Source organism: Sorex araneus, chromosome X, assembly GCF_027595985.1.
Source record: "Sorex araneus isolate mSorAra2 chromosome X, mSorAra2.pri, whole genome shotgun sequence".
Classification (NCBI taxonomy): Eukaryota; Metazoa; Chordata; class Mammalia; order Eulipotyphla; family Soricidae; genus Sorex; species Sorex araneus.
The window spans coordinates 267,533,010-267,552,443 of record NC_073313.1 but is presented as its reverse complement, the minus strand read 5'-3'; the positions used below and the strand labels follow the sequence as shown (position 1 = coordinate 267,552,443).

Below are 19,434 nucleotides of genomic sequence, written 5' to 3'. Positions count from 1 at the left end.
CTCGGGGGGCTGTCCTCCCGACCGTGGGGTATGACGGCGCCGTGGACAGATCCCGAGCTTCTTCCTTCCGGGGGAGCGAGCTGGGCGCTGAGCAGCAGGGGTGGCTGGCCGACCCCCCTGCAGCACCCCCCACCCCGCACGGCCGCCTCCCCCCTCCGTCACCACACAGCCCTGCAACAACAGAGCCAGCACTCAGCGTCAGGGGCGGGAGCTGGAGGCTTTGCGGGCGCCTGGGGGGGGGGGGTTGCTCTCGCTGCCAGAGCACACAGGGATGGCTCCCCTGCTGGGCGTCACCCCGGACGCGTCACTCGCCCTGATTTGGGAAGGTTATTTTTCTTTTTGGGTTACACCTGGCGATGCTCAGGGATTACTCCTGGCTCTGCACTCAGGAATCACTCCTGGCGGTGATCAGGGGACATATGGGATGCTGGGAATCGAACCCGGGTCAGCCACGTGCAAGGCAAACGCCCTCCCCGCTGTGCTATTGCTCCAGCCCCTCTGAGAAGGAATCTTTGCCGGTGGTGCTCGCCGGGCCGGAGCACAGGAGCACCTGGCGGGGAGTCCACAGACCGTTCCCGCTGCCTTCAGGAGGAGGCTGCCTGGGGACGATCCGGGTTCCTGTGAGTCTGCACTGGAGGCTCAGCGTGAAACACGCCCTGCTCCACAGCCGGCCCGTCTGCTCCTCGGCAGCCGCCCCTCGCCCGTCCCGCCCGTGTGAAAGCGCCTCAGGCATCCCCTCGCTTGAGGTCAGCTGAGCCGCAGCATCAGGGGGGCGGCCGGAGTGGGGTCCTGGGGGAGCAGCGCGGCCCCGCGTGGAGTCCTGGCGTGTCCGGAGCACGCCCACCAGCGGTGGTGACTGGGCTGGCCGTGCTCCAGCACCCTCCTCCCCTTGCGCCCCCTGGCCCGGGCCTGCCGGGCCCCCATCTCCCGCATCCCTCTGCCCCTCCTAACTCTTGAATCGCCTTTCTCTGGCTCCCGCCTGAGAGCAGCCACAGTTCCCTTTCTCTCCGGGCGCCGTATTCATGGACCCACCCACGACAACTCAGTGACGAAATGCAGAACTGATTTCTAGTGATTGTTTTCTGTTTTTTTTTTTTCTCATTTAACGTTATGATTCTCCGGCGTTGCCCTGGGGTCTTCGCTGTGTCTCTGGGCCAGTTTCCTGTAATTAGCTAATTCCGCCCCAGTCCCGTCCATCCCACGGGCACATCTTCCCGAGACGCGGACTTGTCCCTTACTCTTCAGCGTTTAGGATGACGGCGTGACCTCTGCCCTTGACCTTTGCCACTGCTCCTTGTCCTGGGGTTGAAGTCGGCCCTGCACGGCTTCCCGCCCCGCCACCAGCCGAGGGGTTAAGACACGGCGCTCGCCCGCTCCCAGGTTCTGTGCTGTGGGGGTCCCGGGTGCTGCCCCCGCTGTCACCCCAGCTGGGGCATGTCAGGGCCAGTGTGCCAGGCCCCTCCCCCGCGGGCTGGACACCAGCACTGTCCACTCAACACTGACTGCACAGTGCTCGGGGTGGGACACACACACACACACACACACACACACACACACACACACACACACGCTCACCCCCGCCCCCAGCTGTCCACGCGGCTGCCCGGGCACTCACCGATGTAGTCCGAGAGGTTGACCTTCAGAGACGGGATCAACAGACCCTCCGCCACCACCTCCCGGTAGAGGGACTCCAGGGACCTGGGGGGCGTAGAGCACACCGCAGCTGAGCCCTGCGGGACCCCAGACTACGCCCCCGCCTCCTCACTCAGAGACGCCGTAGCTGATCCGCAGGCGCTGGGAGCATTTCTACAACTGGGGAATCAACGAAGTGACCCCCACAGTCAGCACCACCCCCTCCTCCCTGCACCCCTGCCATGCTCCCCCGGAGCCGGACACCCCTCGCTCTGGGCCGCGTCCACCCGCCTTGTGAGGGCGCGGAGGGCGGCTGAGGGCCGTGGGCACGGCCCTCTGTGCGTCGGACACTTCCTGGGAGCCCGACAGCTGAAGCAGAGTCCCCGGACGGAGCTGGCCGCGGGAGTGTGGACGCTGTGTCCAGGCGGGTCTGCAGGTGGTGTCTCACTCGCCCATCGTCGTCGTGTTCCCAGGTACTGAGTCCACTTCTCGGACCCGGGCCGGGTGGCGAGGTGGCACAGGGGCGCTTCCCTGGGAAGGCGGCCGGGCTCAGGCCTCCTTGGAGACGCTTCCCCTTCTCAGGGGCTTCACTTCCGGGCCCCACCTCTTGCTTCCGAATAGGCGGACTGAAGGGCTCTGGGGATCAGAGGTGACTCGGAAAGATACTGTTTCCCTCTGAAAGATACTGTTTCCCTTTGCAAGATACTGTTTCCTTCCGGGGATGGCGCCGTGAGGCCGCTTCATGCAGCAGCTGGCACCGAGTCAGGACAGCAGCGCCCTCTGCTGGGCAGTTGGGAGGCGGCAGCGTCCTGCCCGGAGAGCCAACGGGTTTAACTGGGATCCCTTCTGATCCAGTCCCTTCAACTGGGGGAGGTCTCCAAGTGGTGCTCAGGTGGTCCGGGGGCCTTGCTGGCAAATCAGGCCCACTGCTGAGCTCGAGCTGCTGGGGCCTCCAGGCCTGCACCTGGCCGTGCTCAGGAGGTCACGGGGGCCCTGGGATTGAAACCAGGTTGGGGTGTGCAAGGCCCTAACCACTGTGCTATCTACCTGGCCCTGGATACCTGTAAGTCTAAAAATGTAACAAAATTGTCCTAACAAAGATTACAGACCCTACGCACAGGCCCGGGTGTGGCGCTCGCTGGTGACATGGACCTTCTGTTTTGGCACGAAACGATGCAAATACGCACGATGGGAGGAATAGCAGGCGGATGGGCCGGGCACAGGCAAGGGAAGGGGGCATCTTGCTCTCCCTGGGCCCCTTGTTCCAGCAATAATCCTTTTGGCTTAAGAATCACCTGATCCCTCTCCGTGTCTGAACTGCAAATCGTAATGCCCAAAAGTAGAGAGAGGGTCTGGGGGAAATTGCCATGGGGGCAGGGGAGGGGTGGAGAGGGGGGATCCTGGGGACATTGGCGGTGGGGAATGTGCACTGGGGGAGGGCTGGGTGTTGGATCATTGTATGAACTGGAGCAATAGCACAGTGGGAGGGCGTTTGCCTTGCACTCGGCCGACCTGGGTTCGATTCCTCCACCCCTCTTGGAGAGCCTGGCAAGCTACCGAGAGTATCCCGCCCACACGGCAGCCTGGCAAGCTCCCCGTGGTGTACTCGATATGCCAAAAACAGAAACAACAAGTCTCACAATGGAGACGTTACTGGTGCCCGCTTGAGCAAATCGATGAGCAACTGGGACAACAGTGCTCCAGTGCAGTGCTACATGAATGTAACTCAAACATGAAAGCTTGTAACTGCATCTCACAGTGATTCAATTAAAAAAAAAAAAAAGAGCCTCCTGATCTGGACACCTGGTCCGAGGTCACCGCCGGGACTCAGCGGGGGAGCGAGGCGGGTGGGCGGAACCCGGGCAGGGCCCTGAGACCCCAGGGTCCAGGTGCCGGCAGAGACCGACAGGCCGCAGTCATGGCGCCGTGGCCAGGCCAGACCGGAGGAGCCTGGCCCAGCGGCAGGGGTGAGGCGTGAACACAGGCAGAGCCAGCCACCCGGCACCGCCCGCCCCGCACCTGCTGGCCGTGCCTGGCCGTGCCTGCCTGCGTCGCTGCGGGGTGGGGGCAGGAGAGCCTGTTCACCCACCGCTTCCCCTTCCTGCCCGCACTCTCGCTCTGCGGCCAGACTCGCCATGGAAAGTGCTCGTCACCCCTGCCCGGGCCAGGGTTCGGGCCACCTGCCTAGTCCCATGGGTGACACGGAGAAACCTCTGCGCCTGCTGGCCTCCAGGCTCCAGGGGGCGACGGGGGGCGGGGCGGGGCGGGTCTGGACCAGGTTTATCTCAGCAAGAAACACTTTGCAGGAAAGGAGGAGACGGTCTGTCCTTCCCGGGACACGGGGGGACGGTAGGGGACGCAGGGGGGCGGCGTAGGGGGCGTGTGGGGACGGCGTAGGGGACACTGGGGTGATGGCATAGGGGACACTGGGATGACGGCGTAGGGGACACTAGGGTGACGGCGTAGGGGGCGCGGGGGGGCGGTGTGGGGGGCGTGGGGGGACGACATAGGGGACATGTGGGGCGGCGTGGGGGCGCGGGGGGATGACATAGGGGACACGGGGGGCGGCGTAGGGGGCGCGGGGGGGGCGGCGTAAGGACACTTTGTTTCCCGCAGAGCTGCTGGCAGCCCTCGGGTGTGGGTGGACACGGGGGTCGGGGGTCTCGGGGCAGCTCTTGGCTCGGGCGCCCGCGTGGGGCCACTGCACTGTCACATGCGGTTGGGAGCTGAGTGGCCACAGCAGTGTGGCACTTCAGACACGCAGGGACCCGCGGTGTAGGAGCCTCCCGCCCGGCAGGGCTCATCCCCCCGCATCCCCTACGCCAAAGGGAGCAGGGGTGAGGCCGACGAGAACTCAGCACCCGTACACGGTGACGGGAGAAAGGTGGGGGCCACGCCACAGTGCTCAGGGTCACTCCCAGCTCTGTGCTCAGGGTCACTCCTGGCTCTGTGCTCAAGACTGACTCCCAGCTCTGTGCTCAGGGCTGACTCCCGGCTCCGTGCTCAGGGTCACTCCCGGCAGGGCCTGGGGGACCATATCCAAGTCCTTGGTCTCTGCACTGAGTTTCTGTCTGAGGTATTGATTTTCAATGGAGTTCTAACAACATTCTCTTCAGGAGAGTCTCCCACAGTGCTCTGCCCTGGAGCACTGCACAGAGAGTCTTGGGTGGTGGCCTGGCATGGGTCGGGGGTGTCATCTTGGGGCCTTCCCAAGCCAATGGTCGCATTTCCCTCACGGGTCGGGATTCTCTCCTCAGCAGTGTCTGGGAGCCTGAGGAAGGTGAGACCTCAGGGGCGGGTGGCCGTCCCTGGTGTGTGTGTGTGGGGGGGGGGCTGCCTGTCCCCTCGACGCTCCGGGAGGGGGTGGCGGGCAGGGGGGCCTCACCTGTCGGCCGTCAGGTCGCCCTTCCCGGCCTTCCCCTTCCTGTGCTTCTTCCCTGTCTTCTGCTGGAAAACAGACGACGGCAGAGAGTCAGACACGGCAGGGTCACACACACACACACACAGTCACACACACACAGTCACACACAGCCACACAGTCACACACACAGCCACACACACAGTCATACACAGCCACACACACAGTCACACACAGTCACACACACAGTCACACACACCCACACACACCCACACACAGCCACACAGCCACACACACCACACACATAGTCACACAATCACACACACAGTCACACACACAGTCATATATATAGTCACACACAGCCACACACAGTCACACACACAGTCACAGTCACACACACAGCCACACACACAGCCACACACAGTCACAAATACAGTCACACACAGTCACACACAGCCACACAGCTACACAATCACACACACAGTCACATATATAGTCACACACAGCCACACACACAGCCACACACAGTCACACACAGTCACAAATACAGTCACACACAGCCACACAGTCACACACACAGTCACACACACAGCCACACACAGTCACACATACAGTCACAAATACAGTCACACACAGCCACACACACAGCCACACACAGTCACACACACAGTCACACACATAGCAGGTCAGAGTCACACACAGAGTCTCACACACACAGTCACACACGCAGTCCACACACGGAGTCACACACAGAGTCTCACAAACACAGTCACACACATAGCAGGTCACACAGAGTCACACACAGAGTCTCACACACACAGTCACACACAGCAGTCCACACACGGAGTCACATACAGCAGGGCCACCTGCTCTCAGATCAGCCCGCGCAGGGCCCCGGGGCGGAGGGGGCGTGGGCACTGCGGGAGGCCCTGCACGGTGCCCGCGGGCTCCGGGCCCCCTGGGGGAGGCCGGCCCAGTGCTCTGTGAGCCGTGGCTGGGCTGCAGCCCAGGTGCCTGCGGGCTGAGAGCCTGGCGGGGAGCACTGTGTGCCGAGCTGTGAGGGGCGCCCGCTTCTCAGCTCGGGGCCCGGGCTCCTGGCAGGGCAGCTGGTGGGGCTGGGCAGGACGCCCTGAGCAAAGGCCGAGGGAGGGCGATGTCGGGTGATGGGGCGAGGGGCAGGGGGCCACGGCCCGGAGGTCACCAGTGGGCGCAGGGTGTGGGCCCAGGGGCTGTGGCCGGTGGGCAGAAGGGGCCCGTGCCCCTCCCCCCTGCACACACCCACACGCCTCCCCCTTTCCCGCATTTGTGTTTGACTGAAGCGCCATGATCCCAGAGCTGCTCTCGCTGGTCAGACGGAGACTCCGCGGTGTGGTGCCCCCCCACGTGGCCAGGCCCTCCCCAAGCGCCCGCGCTGGCGCCTCCTGGTCAGTGCTGTCCGCTCGTGGCCATCCCTGGAGCCACCTGGTGCCGCTCCTTCTCGTCCCCCTGGCCCCCGGCCATTGGAACAGCCGCCAGAGCCTGCCCGGCCCGGGAAGCAGCAGCTCCCCCGCTGGCGCTCGCAGGGCCGAAATCACCAGCAAGGCCCCCGAGGCCTGGACCCCCGTCCCCTCTGCGTGGACGGCACCAGGGTTGGAGTCCGGGAGGCCGAGGGCCTGGACCCGGGAACCGGGCGTGTCTGCCACCTCGGGGCCCCTCCCTGGGCGTCCACCCCCTGAGATCAGCTGTCCCCTGAGTGCAGTGAGCGGCTGCTGCTGACCGTGGCGGGGCCCAGTGCAGCTGACCCGCCCCATATCCGGCTCTCACGCTCCTATGCTGTCTGCGGGCCAGCTTGTGACACACGTGAACACATGTGTACACATACGAACACGTGCTGACACACATGAACATGTGCTGACTCACGTGAAAGATACCAACACACATGAACACGTGCCGGCACATGTGAACATGTGCTGACACACGTGAACACATTCTGGCACACATGAACACATGCTGACACACATGAACACAGACACACATGAACTTGCTGACACATGTGCTGACTCACATGAAACATACCAACACATGTGAATATGCGCCGGCACAGTGAACACATGCTGACACATGTGAACACACGCTGACACACGTGAACACATGCTGACACATGTGACCACGCCCCCGAGACAGGAGGCTGGGGGGTAGCAGTGCCAGGCCTCATGAGCCTACCGGCCCCGCCGCCTTCTCTGCTGCCGGGTCCCCTGCTTTATTTCCATAAGCATAAACGCAGAAGCTGTTGTTACTCTTTCTCCTGGAAAGGAAGATGAACCCCCCTTACACGCTCCCAGGCCGTGTAAGAGCCAGCCCGTCTCCCCACATTCCCACCCGGGATGTTTTCCTTCTGTGCACAGATTACGCTTTTCAAGGTTTCCTTTCTGGGCCTGCTGGCGTTAACCAATGTATCATATTTTTGCCTGTGTCTGAGAACACCAATATTTCATTTTCCGGTTTAAAGGACATTTTGGGGGTATAGGATTCGGGTCAGCACGACACTTTTCCAGCCTTGGAAGACGCCCCTCATTGCCGCAGCCTCTGGGGCTCCGTGGAACCGTCTGAGATTCTCGTGTCCGTCCCGGGAGAGCGGTCTGCGGAAACCGGCCTTTCGCCTGGGCGGCCCCTGAGCTGCAGGCGTGGCCCTGCCCCCGTGCCTCCCGACGCAGCCTGCCCCGTGCCATGCCCGCCTCACCCGGGCCTCCTGGCGTCTCTCGGCGTGTTCTCTTAGCAGGTCATCAGACCCGACACCTCCCAAACATCACCATTCTTTCCCGCACTGCTTCTGGAAGGTTCCTCCTTGGGGCGTTGCAAGCAAACCTTCATCACAGTGCTCCCCTGCGCCTGGGCAGCCTGTGTCGCCCCTGGTCTCCAGCGACGCACAGCTGGGTTTCTGGAACCTTCTTCTGAACCCGTCCTCTTCAACGTCCACGCCGTCGGCAAGCTCGCGAGCTCTCGACTGAACACTGCCCCTTGCAGGTCCAGGACGTCCATTTGTTTCCTTTGAAACAGAGTCTAACTTTCTGCGGAATATCGGCTTCCTTCCCGCGGGTACACGCGGGAACGTGGGCAATGCGCCGGCGAGGATTCTACCCATGGGCAGGTCCCAGCTCTCCAGGTTCTGCGTCCTCCAATGCCTGGACGTGAGGCCCAGCGAGCGCCCGGGAGTGGGTTAGCCGCGAGCCCTCGCCATACTGACGGACGGACGGAGCGAACAGGGACGATTCATCGTTCGGTTTCTGAATGTCGATCTCCAAGTGACGAGAGGGCGGGGCGGGTGTCGCCAGCCCGTGGGAGAGCACAGGCGGGCAGCACGCAGAACTCCAGGGCCCGCAGGGGAGCCAGGCCTGCTGGGAGGAAGGCTCGGACCCGAGGCCGGGAGAGGAGAAACGGTGAGGCTGGGGGTTGGGGGAGCCCCAAGAAGCAGGAGGAGGGGTAGAGGCTTGGCGTGGGGAGCAGCGGACGCCGCCGGGGAGTCTGGGAAGGAGCCGGATTCGGCAGGAGGACGAGGGCGGTGGGCACGGCCTGGATGGACACGGCCGCCTCCACCCGTCAGTGGCCGGGGGCTGCGGCAGGCTCTGGGCACAGGGCGACGAGATCAGGTTTTTGCCTCAGCCAGCGCCGCTCCAGTGCCCGCAGAAGACGGGTCATGTCTCGTTCTCGCTGGATGCTGCTGCGTGTCCATCCCCAAGCCCGGCGCGTGGCCATGCGGTGTGGCCATCTAGAGCCCAACGTGTGGCCATGCTGAGTGTCCATCACAGCCCAGCGCGTGGCCATGCTGAGTGTCCATCAGAGCCCAGGGAATGGCCATGCTGAGTGTCCATCAGAGCCCAGCGCGTGGCCATGCTGAGTGTCCCTCAGAGCCCAGCGCGTGGCCATGCTGAGTGTCCATCAGAGCCCAGCGCGTGGCCATGCTGAGTGTCCCTCAGAGCCCAGCGCGTGGCCATGCTGAGTGTCCATCAGAGCCCAGCGCGTGGCCATGCTGAGTGTCCCTCAGATCCCAGCGCGTGGCCATGCTGAGTGTCCCTCAGAGCCCAGCGCATGGCCATGCTGAGTGTCCATCAGAGCCCAGCGCGTGGTCATGCTGAGTGTCCATCAGAGCCTAGCGCATGGCCATGCTGAGTGTCCATCAGAGCCCAGGGCATGGACAATGCTAAGTGTCCATCAGAGCCCAGCGCGTGGCCATGCTGAGTGTCCCTCAGAGCCCAGCGCGTGGCCATGCTGAGTGTCCATCAGAGCCTAGCGCGTGGCCATGCTGAGTGTCCATCAGAGCCCAGGGCATGGGCCATGCTGAGTGTCCATCAGAGCCCAGCGCGTGGCCATGCTGAGTGTCCATCAGAGCCTAGCGCGTGGCCATGCTGAGTGTCCATCAGAGCCCAGGGCATGGGCCATGCTGAGTGTCCATCAGAGCCCAGGGCGTGGCCATGCTGAGTGTCCATCAGAGCCCAGGGCGTGGCCATGCTGAGTGTCCCTCAGAGCCCAGGGCGTGGCCATGCTGTGTGCCCGCCCAGAGCCCAGCCCGCGGGCCCCTCTCTGCCCTGTCCGATCACGTGTCCGTTTCCCACCTGCTAACGGCCCTCCCTCAGGTCGGGAGCCGTGGCTGCTTCAGCCCGTGGACCAGGTCGGGATAACCGGCGTCCCCCACGCTCCCGCCTAGGTCACCCGGGTGGAATTCGGGGTTCTCTGCAGGCACAGTGACCACCAGGCCATCGGGCCCCCTGCGCCAGGCACCGTGTGTCCAGCTGTCTCTGTGCGAGAGGGCGTTGGCAGCCCCCTGCCCCGTGCCGTGTCCTGGCTGTGGCGTGGGGAGGGTGGACGCTGGGCACAGACGTGAGAGCGGGCGGCCGAGAAGGAGGGCGGGAGGCTCAGTGAGGCCCAGGCCAGGGGCGCTGGCCGGCACAGCCCTCCCGACGGCAGCCCAGGCTCGGTTTGGCTTGACGCTGGGCGCGACCACTGAGCCAGCGCCTTCCGTCTGCACGCAGGAGGCCTCGGCCGGCGCCTTCACTGACCACTGAGTGTCCCCTCCACACACTGTGCTCAGGGACAGGTGTGTCCCCGGCGGGGAGGCACGGGGGTCGCGGCCTCAGGCTGGAACATGGCAGCTGCCCGTGCTGGGTCGAGGAGCCGTGAGCTACAGCCCGCCCGGGGCAGGGCACCAGAGAGTGAGAGACCAAGGACGGCGTGGCCACCACGGGGTCTGCTCACCCGGAATGCCCGGGAAGCGTCGGTGACCAGACACGGGCCCTGGGAAGCGTCGGTGACCAGACACGGCCCCCGGGAAGTGTCGGTGACCAGACACGGCCCCCGGGAAGGGTCGGTGACCAGTCACGGGCCCCCAGCCAGCACCCCAGGGTCTGCGGGCCCCGAGCTCGTGCTCTCCTGGGCCCGGGCGCCTGTCTCGGGGTGGAGGCCAGAGGGGCCCTTGTGAGTGGGCCTGAGTGTGGGACGGAGGGAGAGGGTGCCATCGGCCGCCCAGAGCTGCCCGTGGGGAGCTGCCCAGGGCGGGGGCACTCGGGTGGGCAGCCGGTCGCCACCTACCCGCCGCTCGGGCCGGGGGCTGCAGTGGGGCGCTGGGGAGACTCTTAGGGTCAGCCACGCCCTGGGCCCGAGGTGGGCAGGCCCGGCCAGCAGGCGCTGAGCTCTCCACGCTGTCCACACCGCGTGCCCACCCCCTGCCCGGTGTCCACTCACGGCTTTGCCTCCTTTCTTCCTCCCGCCCCTGGGCAGCACTTCCTTCTCCTTGTTCACGGCCAGCCGCAAGTTCTTCAGCTCCTGCCTCATCAGCTCGTCCACCTGGGAGGGAGAGGCGGGGGGGGGGGGCTCTCAGGACTGTGCACGAAGCTGCCTCCCCAGGGGAGGGAGGGTGCCTCACACTGCAGGCAGGCGCGGGTGTGTGCGAGACTGTGTGTGTGTGTGAGTGTGAGTGCATGTGAGTGTGTGTATGTATGAGTGTATGTATGTGTGCGTGTGAGTATATGTATGTGAGTGTACATGTGTGTAGATGTGAGCATGTGTTTGTATGTATGTGTGAGTGTGTATGTGTGCATGTGTGTACATGTATGAGTGTGTGTATATGAGTGTTTGTATGAGTGTATGTGCATGTGAGTGTGTGTATGTGTATGTACATATATGAGTGTGAATGTGTATGCGTGCATGTGTGTATGTGTGCATGTGAGCGTGTATGTGAGCGTGTGTGTGCGTGTGTGTATGTGTGTGTATATGTGTGTGTGAGTGTATGTGTGTGCATGTATGTAAGTGTGCATGTGTGACTGTGCGTGTGTGTATCTGTGTGCATGGTCATGTGAGTATGTGTATGTGTGTGTGCGTGAGTGTGTATGCATGTGCATGTGTGCGTGTGTGCGTGTGTGCAGGCCCCTGGGGTGCTCTCACCTGCACCCTGATCTCCGCCTCGATCTCCTTGCGCTTCTCCTCCTTGATCATGTCGGCGTCGTAGCCCTGGAGGAAGTTTTCCGACTCGTCCTTATCCTTCCACTTGTCTGTCAGCGGGAGGAGAGGGGGACGGTTTCCGCGCGGCAGCGAGGGTGCAGGGGCTGGACAGCAGGTCGGGGCTGCTCAGGCCGCGGGGGTGGGGGCGGGGGCGGGGAGGGTCCGGCCGGGGGCAGCAGGACCGTGGGCGTGTCCGGGGCTTGTGACGCAGCTTTCGCATCACACGGTCTGTTTCTCGGGACAGTGACTCGGCCAGCCCGGGGGTGCCCCAGGACTCCAGCCCAGGTGCTCCGGGCTGGACCGAGGCGTGGAGCCCACACAGACCCCTGAGCCACCCCACCCGCCTCTAGGACGTTCGCTGGGCCTGGCTGAGCCATGCAGGGAGGGTCGCACCCCAGTCATTCAGGAAGGAGGTTTGGGAGTCGGGTTCGAGCCCATTCCTCCCGCCCTGCAGGGCCGCAGGGAAGCAGGGCCTAGGGCCAGCGAGGGCGGTCTCTGCCCGGGAGCCGGAGCAGCGTGCCGAGAGCCCGACGCACGAGGGAGCAGTGCTCGGAGGGGGAGGCGTGAAGCGGGGCCGCGTGACGGGCCGTGTGGCGTGTGTCCCTCCCCGGGCTCCGTGCTCGCCGGGCGTGTTAAATCCTGCGCTGGTCCATCTGGCTGTTGGGCCGGGCCTGGCGGGGCTCAGGGGTCCCTCCCAGGGTGCTTGCGGCCACACGGATGTCAGGGATCAGGTCCACGTCAGCCACGTGCAGCAAACACGCTGCCCCTGTGCTCTCGCTCTGGCCCCAAGGCTGTTTATTTTCAGGGCCTCCCGCCGGGGGTCTGGCCCACAGGGGTCGGGCCCAGCTGTGCCGGGCAGCGGGGGTGGACCCTCACGGCGGGCAGTGCTGACCCCGGGGCCTCGTCCTCGGCTGCTCCTTCCCCTCCTCCTCTCTCCTCCCGCAGACACACGGGGGGCCGGCCTCCCCAGGGCTCTGTGTGTGTGTGTGTGTGTGTGTGCGCGCGCACGCATGGGGTGTGGCTGAATTTGTGTGTGTATTTGTGTGTGAATTTGGGTGTGTGTGAAGGTGGGCGTGGGGGTGTGCGTGGGGGTGTATGTCTGTGTGGGTGCAGTGTGTGTGTCTGGGTGCAGGCTGGATGTACACGTGCCCCTCACCCCTGGCAGCTCTGCCCCCAGCTCTACTGGGACCTACATCCACAGAGACACCGCCCGTGGGACCCCCACAGCCTTGGGACACCCCCGCCACATCCCGTGGCCTGCACCAGCGCTGCCTCCTCTGGCACCCACTGGCGCTTTGCCCTGGGACAATCACTGTGGCCATGGCTGGGTCACAGCCCACCTTCTCCTGCTGGGCCCTGCCCAGCCCCGCCCACGGCCCCGCCCCAACCCCGCCCACAGCCCTGCCCCAGCCCCGCCCACAGCCCGCCCCAAGCCCCGCCCACGGCACTGCCCCAGCCCCGCCCATGAACCCACCCAGCCCCGCCCACGGCCCCCAGCCCCGCCCACGGCCCTGCCCTCACCCCCTGTGTTTGTCCTGCTGTCCCTCTGGCTGTGCTGTGGCCACCTGCCCTCCCCCCTCAGCCCTGGGGTGAGCCCCCTCCCTCTGTCTCCAGCAAGGAAACATAGGCGAGGTCTCGGGACCACGTGTGGCCCCCCGCTGCGTTTTTCCCCTTTGTCATCTGTGCGACCCACCAGAGCGGCCAGGGGCCCGGGTCCACCCCGCGGGCAGCGCGGCCGGCCGGGTCCCGGCACCCACCTTTGTACAGGTTGTTCCCTTCCTGCATGGAGGAGAGGAAGCCGCTCGGGGCCATCTTCCAGCCTGCGTCTTCTTCCTGGGGGGCAGACGGGAGCTGGGGGCTGCGTGGGGGGGGACCCGGGCACCCCCGGGGCGGAAGGGTCCAGAGACAGCGCGCAGGCCGCCCTGAGCCGCCAGCTCCCGCGCCCGTCCCCGCGCCCATCCCCGTGCCCTGCCCCCGAGTGCAGTTCCTGTCCTGACGCACGAACCCGCCTTTCCCGAGAGCAGGACCCCGTGGGCCAGCGCCCCGCGTGCTGCCGCCCCTCACTCTGTCCTGGCCACTGGCCGGCCCCTGACTCCCTCCCTCTCTCGAGCCTAGCGGGGTCTGTGCAGCCTGGCTGTGCCCGGCCCAGCGGGGACTCTGGGTGAGTCTGGACCTGCTCGAACCCTCCAGGTGCGTGGTGCTGTCCACCGTGGGGGCGGGCGGAAGGTCAGCCCCGGTGACCACGAGATGACCACTAGGCCTCCCTCCCTCCCTGCTGCTGCTTGGGGCGGGTGCCGCAGGGGTCTCTGGGCTGGGGGGTCCGCGCAGCGCTGGGGGCCCGGGGCCTTCACACACTCAGGCACCCCCTGGCCCCTGGGCGAGGCCCCGGAGTCTCGGCCCTCCTGGCCCGGCTGCCCCCGACATCCCCGAGTGTGAAGACGACCCCCCCCACCAAAGGTCACCTGCTGCCCCTCAGGGACAGGGCGGGCCCAGGAGCGTCCACTCCCCACTGCCCCTGCCGGCCGGGGCCCAGGAACCCTTCCTGTGGCCACGCACGCCATGGCTCGTGCGGGCAGCCCAGATGCCCCCACTGCCCCTCGGCCGGTCCCTGGGGGCTTCTGGGGAAGTCTGCCACCGGCTCCGCTGTCCCGGGGACGCACAGCTGCTGCCCAGGAGTTTTGCTGTCTCCCCCCCACGACTGATTTTTGTTTCTTGTTTTCTCCAGATAGGTCTGAAGCAGAGCCAAGGGTCCGGGACGTTAGGGACTCCCCCAGCAGTGCTCGGGGGTCAGTCCCGGAGCCCTCCGGCTGCCCGTCCTTCTAGCCCCTGCACGGCCCCTCCTGGGCTGCGTGTTTCAGGCCCCGATTCTCTTTCCTCGGCATCTGCAAGGGTTTTCCTGCCTGCGTGTGCACAGGCTCAGACGCTGCTTCTGGCCCGAAGTGGCCCCTCAGCCCCCCACGCCGAGCAGCTGTGGGGGGGCAGCCTCCTCTGGACCAGCAGCAGGATCAAAGGGCATGCAGGGAGCTCTTTCGGGGGGAGGGGGTGTCAGCAGAACTGCAGCGTAACGCTGTCTTCCAGACCAGCTCCTTGGAAAGACCCCGATGGGGACCTGTGACAGGCTACGGGGCACACAGGGGCCGGTGGGGGCAGCCCAGGCCGGGGAGGGGGGTGGGCAGAGGGGGACAGTGCGGGCCGGGGAGGGGGGTGGGCTGAAAGCTCGCCAGTGGTCCTGGTGGTGTTGGCCCACTGCCCGCCCATGTCCAAGGACAGAGACGAGCTGGTAGGCAGAGCCACATCCGGCGCCCCGGGCCCTGTGACACCCTCCCCCACGGGCCCTGTGACCCCCCCCACGGGCCCTGTGACACTCCCCCACAGCAACCCCCCCCAGAGGAAGTGAGTGCTACAATGTGTCACCTTCGGTTTTTCCTTTGTGTCTTTCTTTTCCTCTTTCTGGGTTTTCTTGGGTTTCTTTTCCTTTTCCTTTTTCTTCTGTTTCTTTTTCTTCTCTTCTTCTTCTTGGCTGGCAATAATGTCATCGATGACCTGATGAAACAAAGCCATCATGGCACCGTAAACAGCACCCGTCAGCAAGAGCCACTTCCTGCCAGGAGAGGTGAGGATGTGGCTCAGGGTCCCTCTGCCCTCTCGAGCCCCTGTCCAGGCTGACCCCTGGGGGCCTTGGTCGGGGTTTCCTGCCGCCGTCTGCGTCTGGCTGGATGGGTCAGTGGGGGCAGAGTCCAGTAACCTGGCCGAAGACACAGAGGAGGAAGCCCCAGGACAGACCTCCCTCAGGTGGGGGGTGGCGAAGGGGCTGTGCCCAGGGCGCTGCTCAAAGCTGCCTCCGGGCACCAGAGTGAAACGATGACTGTTTAGTGATTTCACCCGCCCAACCTCCGCTCCTAGTATCGTGTTCTCGATATTCTCATGTTGCTTGTAGGAGCTTGGTTCCTATCTTGAAATGTGTTAATCACTTCACTTGTATCACCTGTAGTCCCGTTGATCTTCGATTTGCTTGAGCGGGTGTCAGTAACATCTCCATTTGTCCCTGTCGCGTGCTAGTGCAGCCCAATGACATCTGCTTGCTCCAGGAACAGAAAGAGCCTCAAACCGTTCATTCAGGGATTTGACGAAGAAGTCTGACCATCTTGTAGGTGGGCGGCCACGCGGTCTTCTGACGTCCCGTGGAATCCAGTCAGTAACAGCTCTAGTCCAGTGGTCGTCTCTGAATCGCATTACATGTCCGGCCCATCTGATTTTTGATGCCTTGGCAAACGAGACAGCGTCCCTGATTCTTGGTCGTCAACGGAGGTCAGAACTCCGGATTCCTTCTCTCACTTGAGTGAGACGTGATACTCCTAGCATAGCTCTTTCGATTCCTCTCTGGGATACTCGAATAGCCTTCTCATCCTGTCTGCGTAGGGTCCAGGTCTCTGAGGCGTACGTTAGTGCAGGAAGAACGGTGGAATCGAAAAGATGTGCCCAGAGTCGGAGGTTCTTCGTCCTCTTAACCACTTCTTCAATGCTCTTGAAGGTGTTCCACGCTGCTCTCTTCCTCCTGTGCAGTTCTGGTGCCAAGTCGTTCCTCATGTTGATTTCTCGACCCAGGTACACATAGCTGCTGCATTCGGAGATGTTTGTTCATTGAGAGCAAATGGAGCTTCAGGGACCAGTTAGTTTTTCATGAACATTGTCTTGTTGAGATTCAGCTGCAATCTGACCTTTTCACACTCGTGGTCGAAGTCGGCCAGCATTTGTGCCGCTTGGCTAATGTTTGGCATTATGAGAACGATGTCATCAGCGAAGCGGAGGTGGTGTAGTTGCCGACCGTCTATCTTCACTCCCATTCCTTCCCATTCCAGTCGTCGCATGATGTTCTCCAGGGTTGCACTGAAGAGTTTCGGTGAAATGGTATCACCCTGCCACACCCCTCTCTTTACAGCAATGATCACTTCCTTGTAGAATGGTGAGATCCTGGTGGTGAATCCACAATACAGCTTGTGGAGGATTTTGATATACTGAGTTTGAACGCCCTGTTTGACCAGGGCTTCGATGACCGCCTCAGTCTCAACAGAATCGAAGGCCTTCTTTAAGTCGATGAACGTTAGACAGAGCGGCATCTTGAACTCTTGCGAAACTTCAATGAGTTTGGTCACTATGGATATGGTCTATCGTGCTGAATCCCCTTCTGAACCCGGCTTGCTCTCATGGTTGCCCGTCGTCTAGTGTTCTGCCTATTCTATTCAGGATGACACGAGTGAACAACTTGTAGACGACAGACAGCAGGCAGATTGGGTGATAGTTGTTGATGTCGTGGATGTCTCCCTTCTTGTACAACAGAACGGTCCTACTGGTTTTCCACTGAGATGGAACCTTGCATTCAGACAGGTAGCGTGTGAAGAGTCGGGCCAGTGTATTGATGAGTACTGGCGGCAGATTCTTCAGGTGTTCGGGTCTGATCTTGTCCGGACCAGGTGCTGTACGTGTCTTTACCAGAGAAATGGCATGTTGGATTTCAGAAGGGAGAACGTTGGGAACGACATATCCATCCTGTGGAATTTGGTACGTGGACAGGTGGACATGGCTGTCAAAGAGATCCGAGTAGAAGTCATGAATAATCCTCTCCATTGCCTTTCTGGAGGATGTGATAGATCCATCGCAACGTCGGAGGGCAGTCATCTTGGTCTTGTAGTTGGCAAAGGACAGGCGAGCGTTGCGAATACTTTTCCCAGCTTCTGCTGCACTGGCCAACACTGCTGCTCTTCTTTCTTTGAGGTCTTCCTTTATCACATCTCTGCACAGCTTTGTGAGCTCGGACGTTAGCTTGTGGTTGCTTGAGGCTCGTGCCAAACCAGGTTGACGAATGAGCTCAAGAGTTTCCGAAGACAGGCGTCTGTTTGTGGCTTTCTCACTCTTGGCATTCTTCACACAGACATGGAGGTGCTGAACCAGTCGATGGTATTCCTTGTCGATGTTGTCAAGGACGGCATCTTCCCACGTTGCTGCAATAGTGCCAAAGAGCTCCCAGTTGGTGGTCATTCTGGGAGTTGCCTTCTTAGACTTTAATTTTGCAGTCCTTTCTCCCCGCTCTGTGAAGTAGAATTTTGCATGAAAGAGACAGTGGTCCGATCCCATTTGGAATTTTGGGACAACAGCGACATCGGTCAGGCAAAACCTTCGACTGAATATGATGTGGTCAATTTCATTGCGGAACTGTCCACCGGGAGACTCCCATGTCCAGCGTTTAGATTTGGCCTCTGGAACTGTGAGTTACCATGGATGGTCTTGGCCGACATGATGAATTCAGACAGTCTCTCACCCTGATCGTTCCATTCTATTTCAGGGTGAAATGTGTTAAAAAAAAAAAAACACAATAGCTTCATTCTGAACAAATGGGAATATTCTGGTACCATCTGGACTTGTAGCACTGCAGCACTGTCGTCCCGTTGCTCATCAATTTGCTCAAGTGGGCACCAGCAACGTCTCCATTGTGAGACTTGTTGTTACTGTTTTTGGCATATCGAATACACCACGGGGAACTTGCCAGGCTCTGCCGTGCGGGCAGGATACTCTCAGTAGCTTGCCGGACTCTCCGAGAGGGATGGAGGATTCGAACCCGGGTCGGCCGCATGCAAGGCAAACACCGTTGAAAAATTTCTTTGCATCAGCCGCTTAGCTGTCTCGAGCATTGGTGAGAGGCTTCGCCCAAGCCTTCCGCCCGCCTGGGGACTGGCTCACTCGTCTTTGTATTGAGACGAAAGAATTCTCTGTATTTCAGGAGACAAGCATTTGTCTGGTGGTTGCTTTAGTCTTTGCACTCTCCCCTGTAACTCTGCGTCCTTTTGGATCACTATGTGTCTCGCCTTGATCACATACTGACTCTCCACGTACATCGGGGCATTACTGCTTGACGTTCATTCCCTCCGTGTCTGTAATTCTAGTCACAGTCCTACACATTGGGCATCACTGCATGCTTCAGTGCCGGCAGGCCGGTTTCTCTCCCTCCCTGGCCCCCGGGCTTGCACTGGCCATTCTTGGTCCTTTGCTTTGTACCGCAGGGGTAGAGTCGGGTGGACCCTGCCAGGAGCTGCCCCCACCACAGAATGCTGCTGGGATGCCGGGGATCGAACCCGGGTCGGCGCATGCAAGGCAAGCACCCTCCCCCTTGTGCATTCACTCTGCCCTGTCACATGATAACATTTAAAAATATTTAAATTGCTTTGCTCATGACTTTTAAACTTCCAAATTCAACATTTTTGGGCTGGAGCGGGGTACAGCGGGGAGGGTGTTTGCCTTGCACACGGCCGATCTGGGTTCGATCACCAGCATCCCATAGGGTCCCCCGAGCACCACCAGGAGTGCAGAGCTAGGAGGAACCCCTGAGCATCGGTGGGTGTGACCCGAAAAGCAAAACACAGAGCAAGTAACCAAAATTCAACATTTTTGCCTCTTTTTCTCCTACTGAGGTGCTGAGAGTTTTTCTTTTATCCTCTAACAAGTCTTTGAAGTAAACCTACAGTCACCTGCGTTTTCTGCCGTTTATTGTTTTAAATTTTCCTTTGAACGTTTTTCTTCCATCTGGTTCTCCGTAGTCCAACGGCTCGACCAACTGTCTGTGATTCCTGTCTGGTCACGTGCCTGTGAACTTGGTCCCTGCAGTGACTAGATATGCAGGCCGTTCCTCGGGGAGCCCCCATGCAACGTTCGACGTGCAAACGCTCCGTGCGGCTGAGGCTTCCCGTGTGCGAGGGAGGGGCGGGTGCACCGTCTTGCCGCGCGGGGCGCCCGCATCCTGCCGTGACCTCCCAGAGTTCGTCCTTTTCACTCACGTGACTCGACAGCAACGCATCACCGCGCCCTCCCCCCGCCTTTGCACCCAAGTCAGCTCTGAGCACTGCGTGCTGAGTCCAGCCTACTCAGGGCTCCAGACTGGAGAGCAGGAATCGGGCAGCGGGGGCTGGGCAGGCGGGGGGGGG

The 19,434-nt window shown here is 62.0% G+C and overlaps 1 protein-coding gene across 1 annotated transcript in view; it reads right to left on the bottom strand.

Moving 5' to 3' along the window:
* The window catches only part of IQCA1 (IQ motif containing with AAA domain 1), an 88,256-nt gene that overhangs the window by 15,507 nt on the left and 53,315 nt on the right, over positions 1-19,434 (bottom strand). Inside the window, exons 8-13 of the mRNA XM_004610895.2 lie at positions 14,876-15,004; positions 13,219-13,294; positions 11,405-11,511; positions 10,706-10,807; positions 5,018-5,079; positions 1,616-1,698 (exon numbers count right to left, since the gene is read on the bottom strand). Coding sequence (XP_004610952.2) covers positions 1,616-1,698; positions 5,018-5,079; positions 10,706-10,807; positions 11,405-11,511; positions 13,219-13,294; positions 14,876-15,004 — 559 coding nt within the window. The remainder of the gene's footprint in view (positions 1-1,615; positions 1,699-5,017; positions 5,080-10,705; positions 10,808-11,404; positions 11,512-13,218; positions 13,295-14,875; positions 15,005-19,434) is intronic.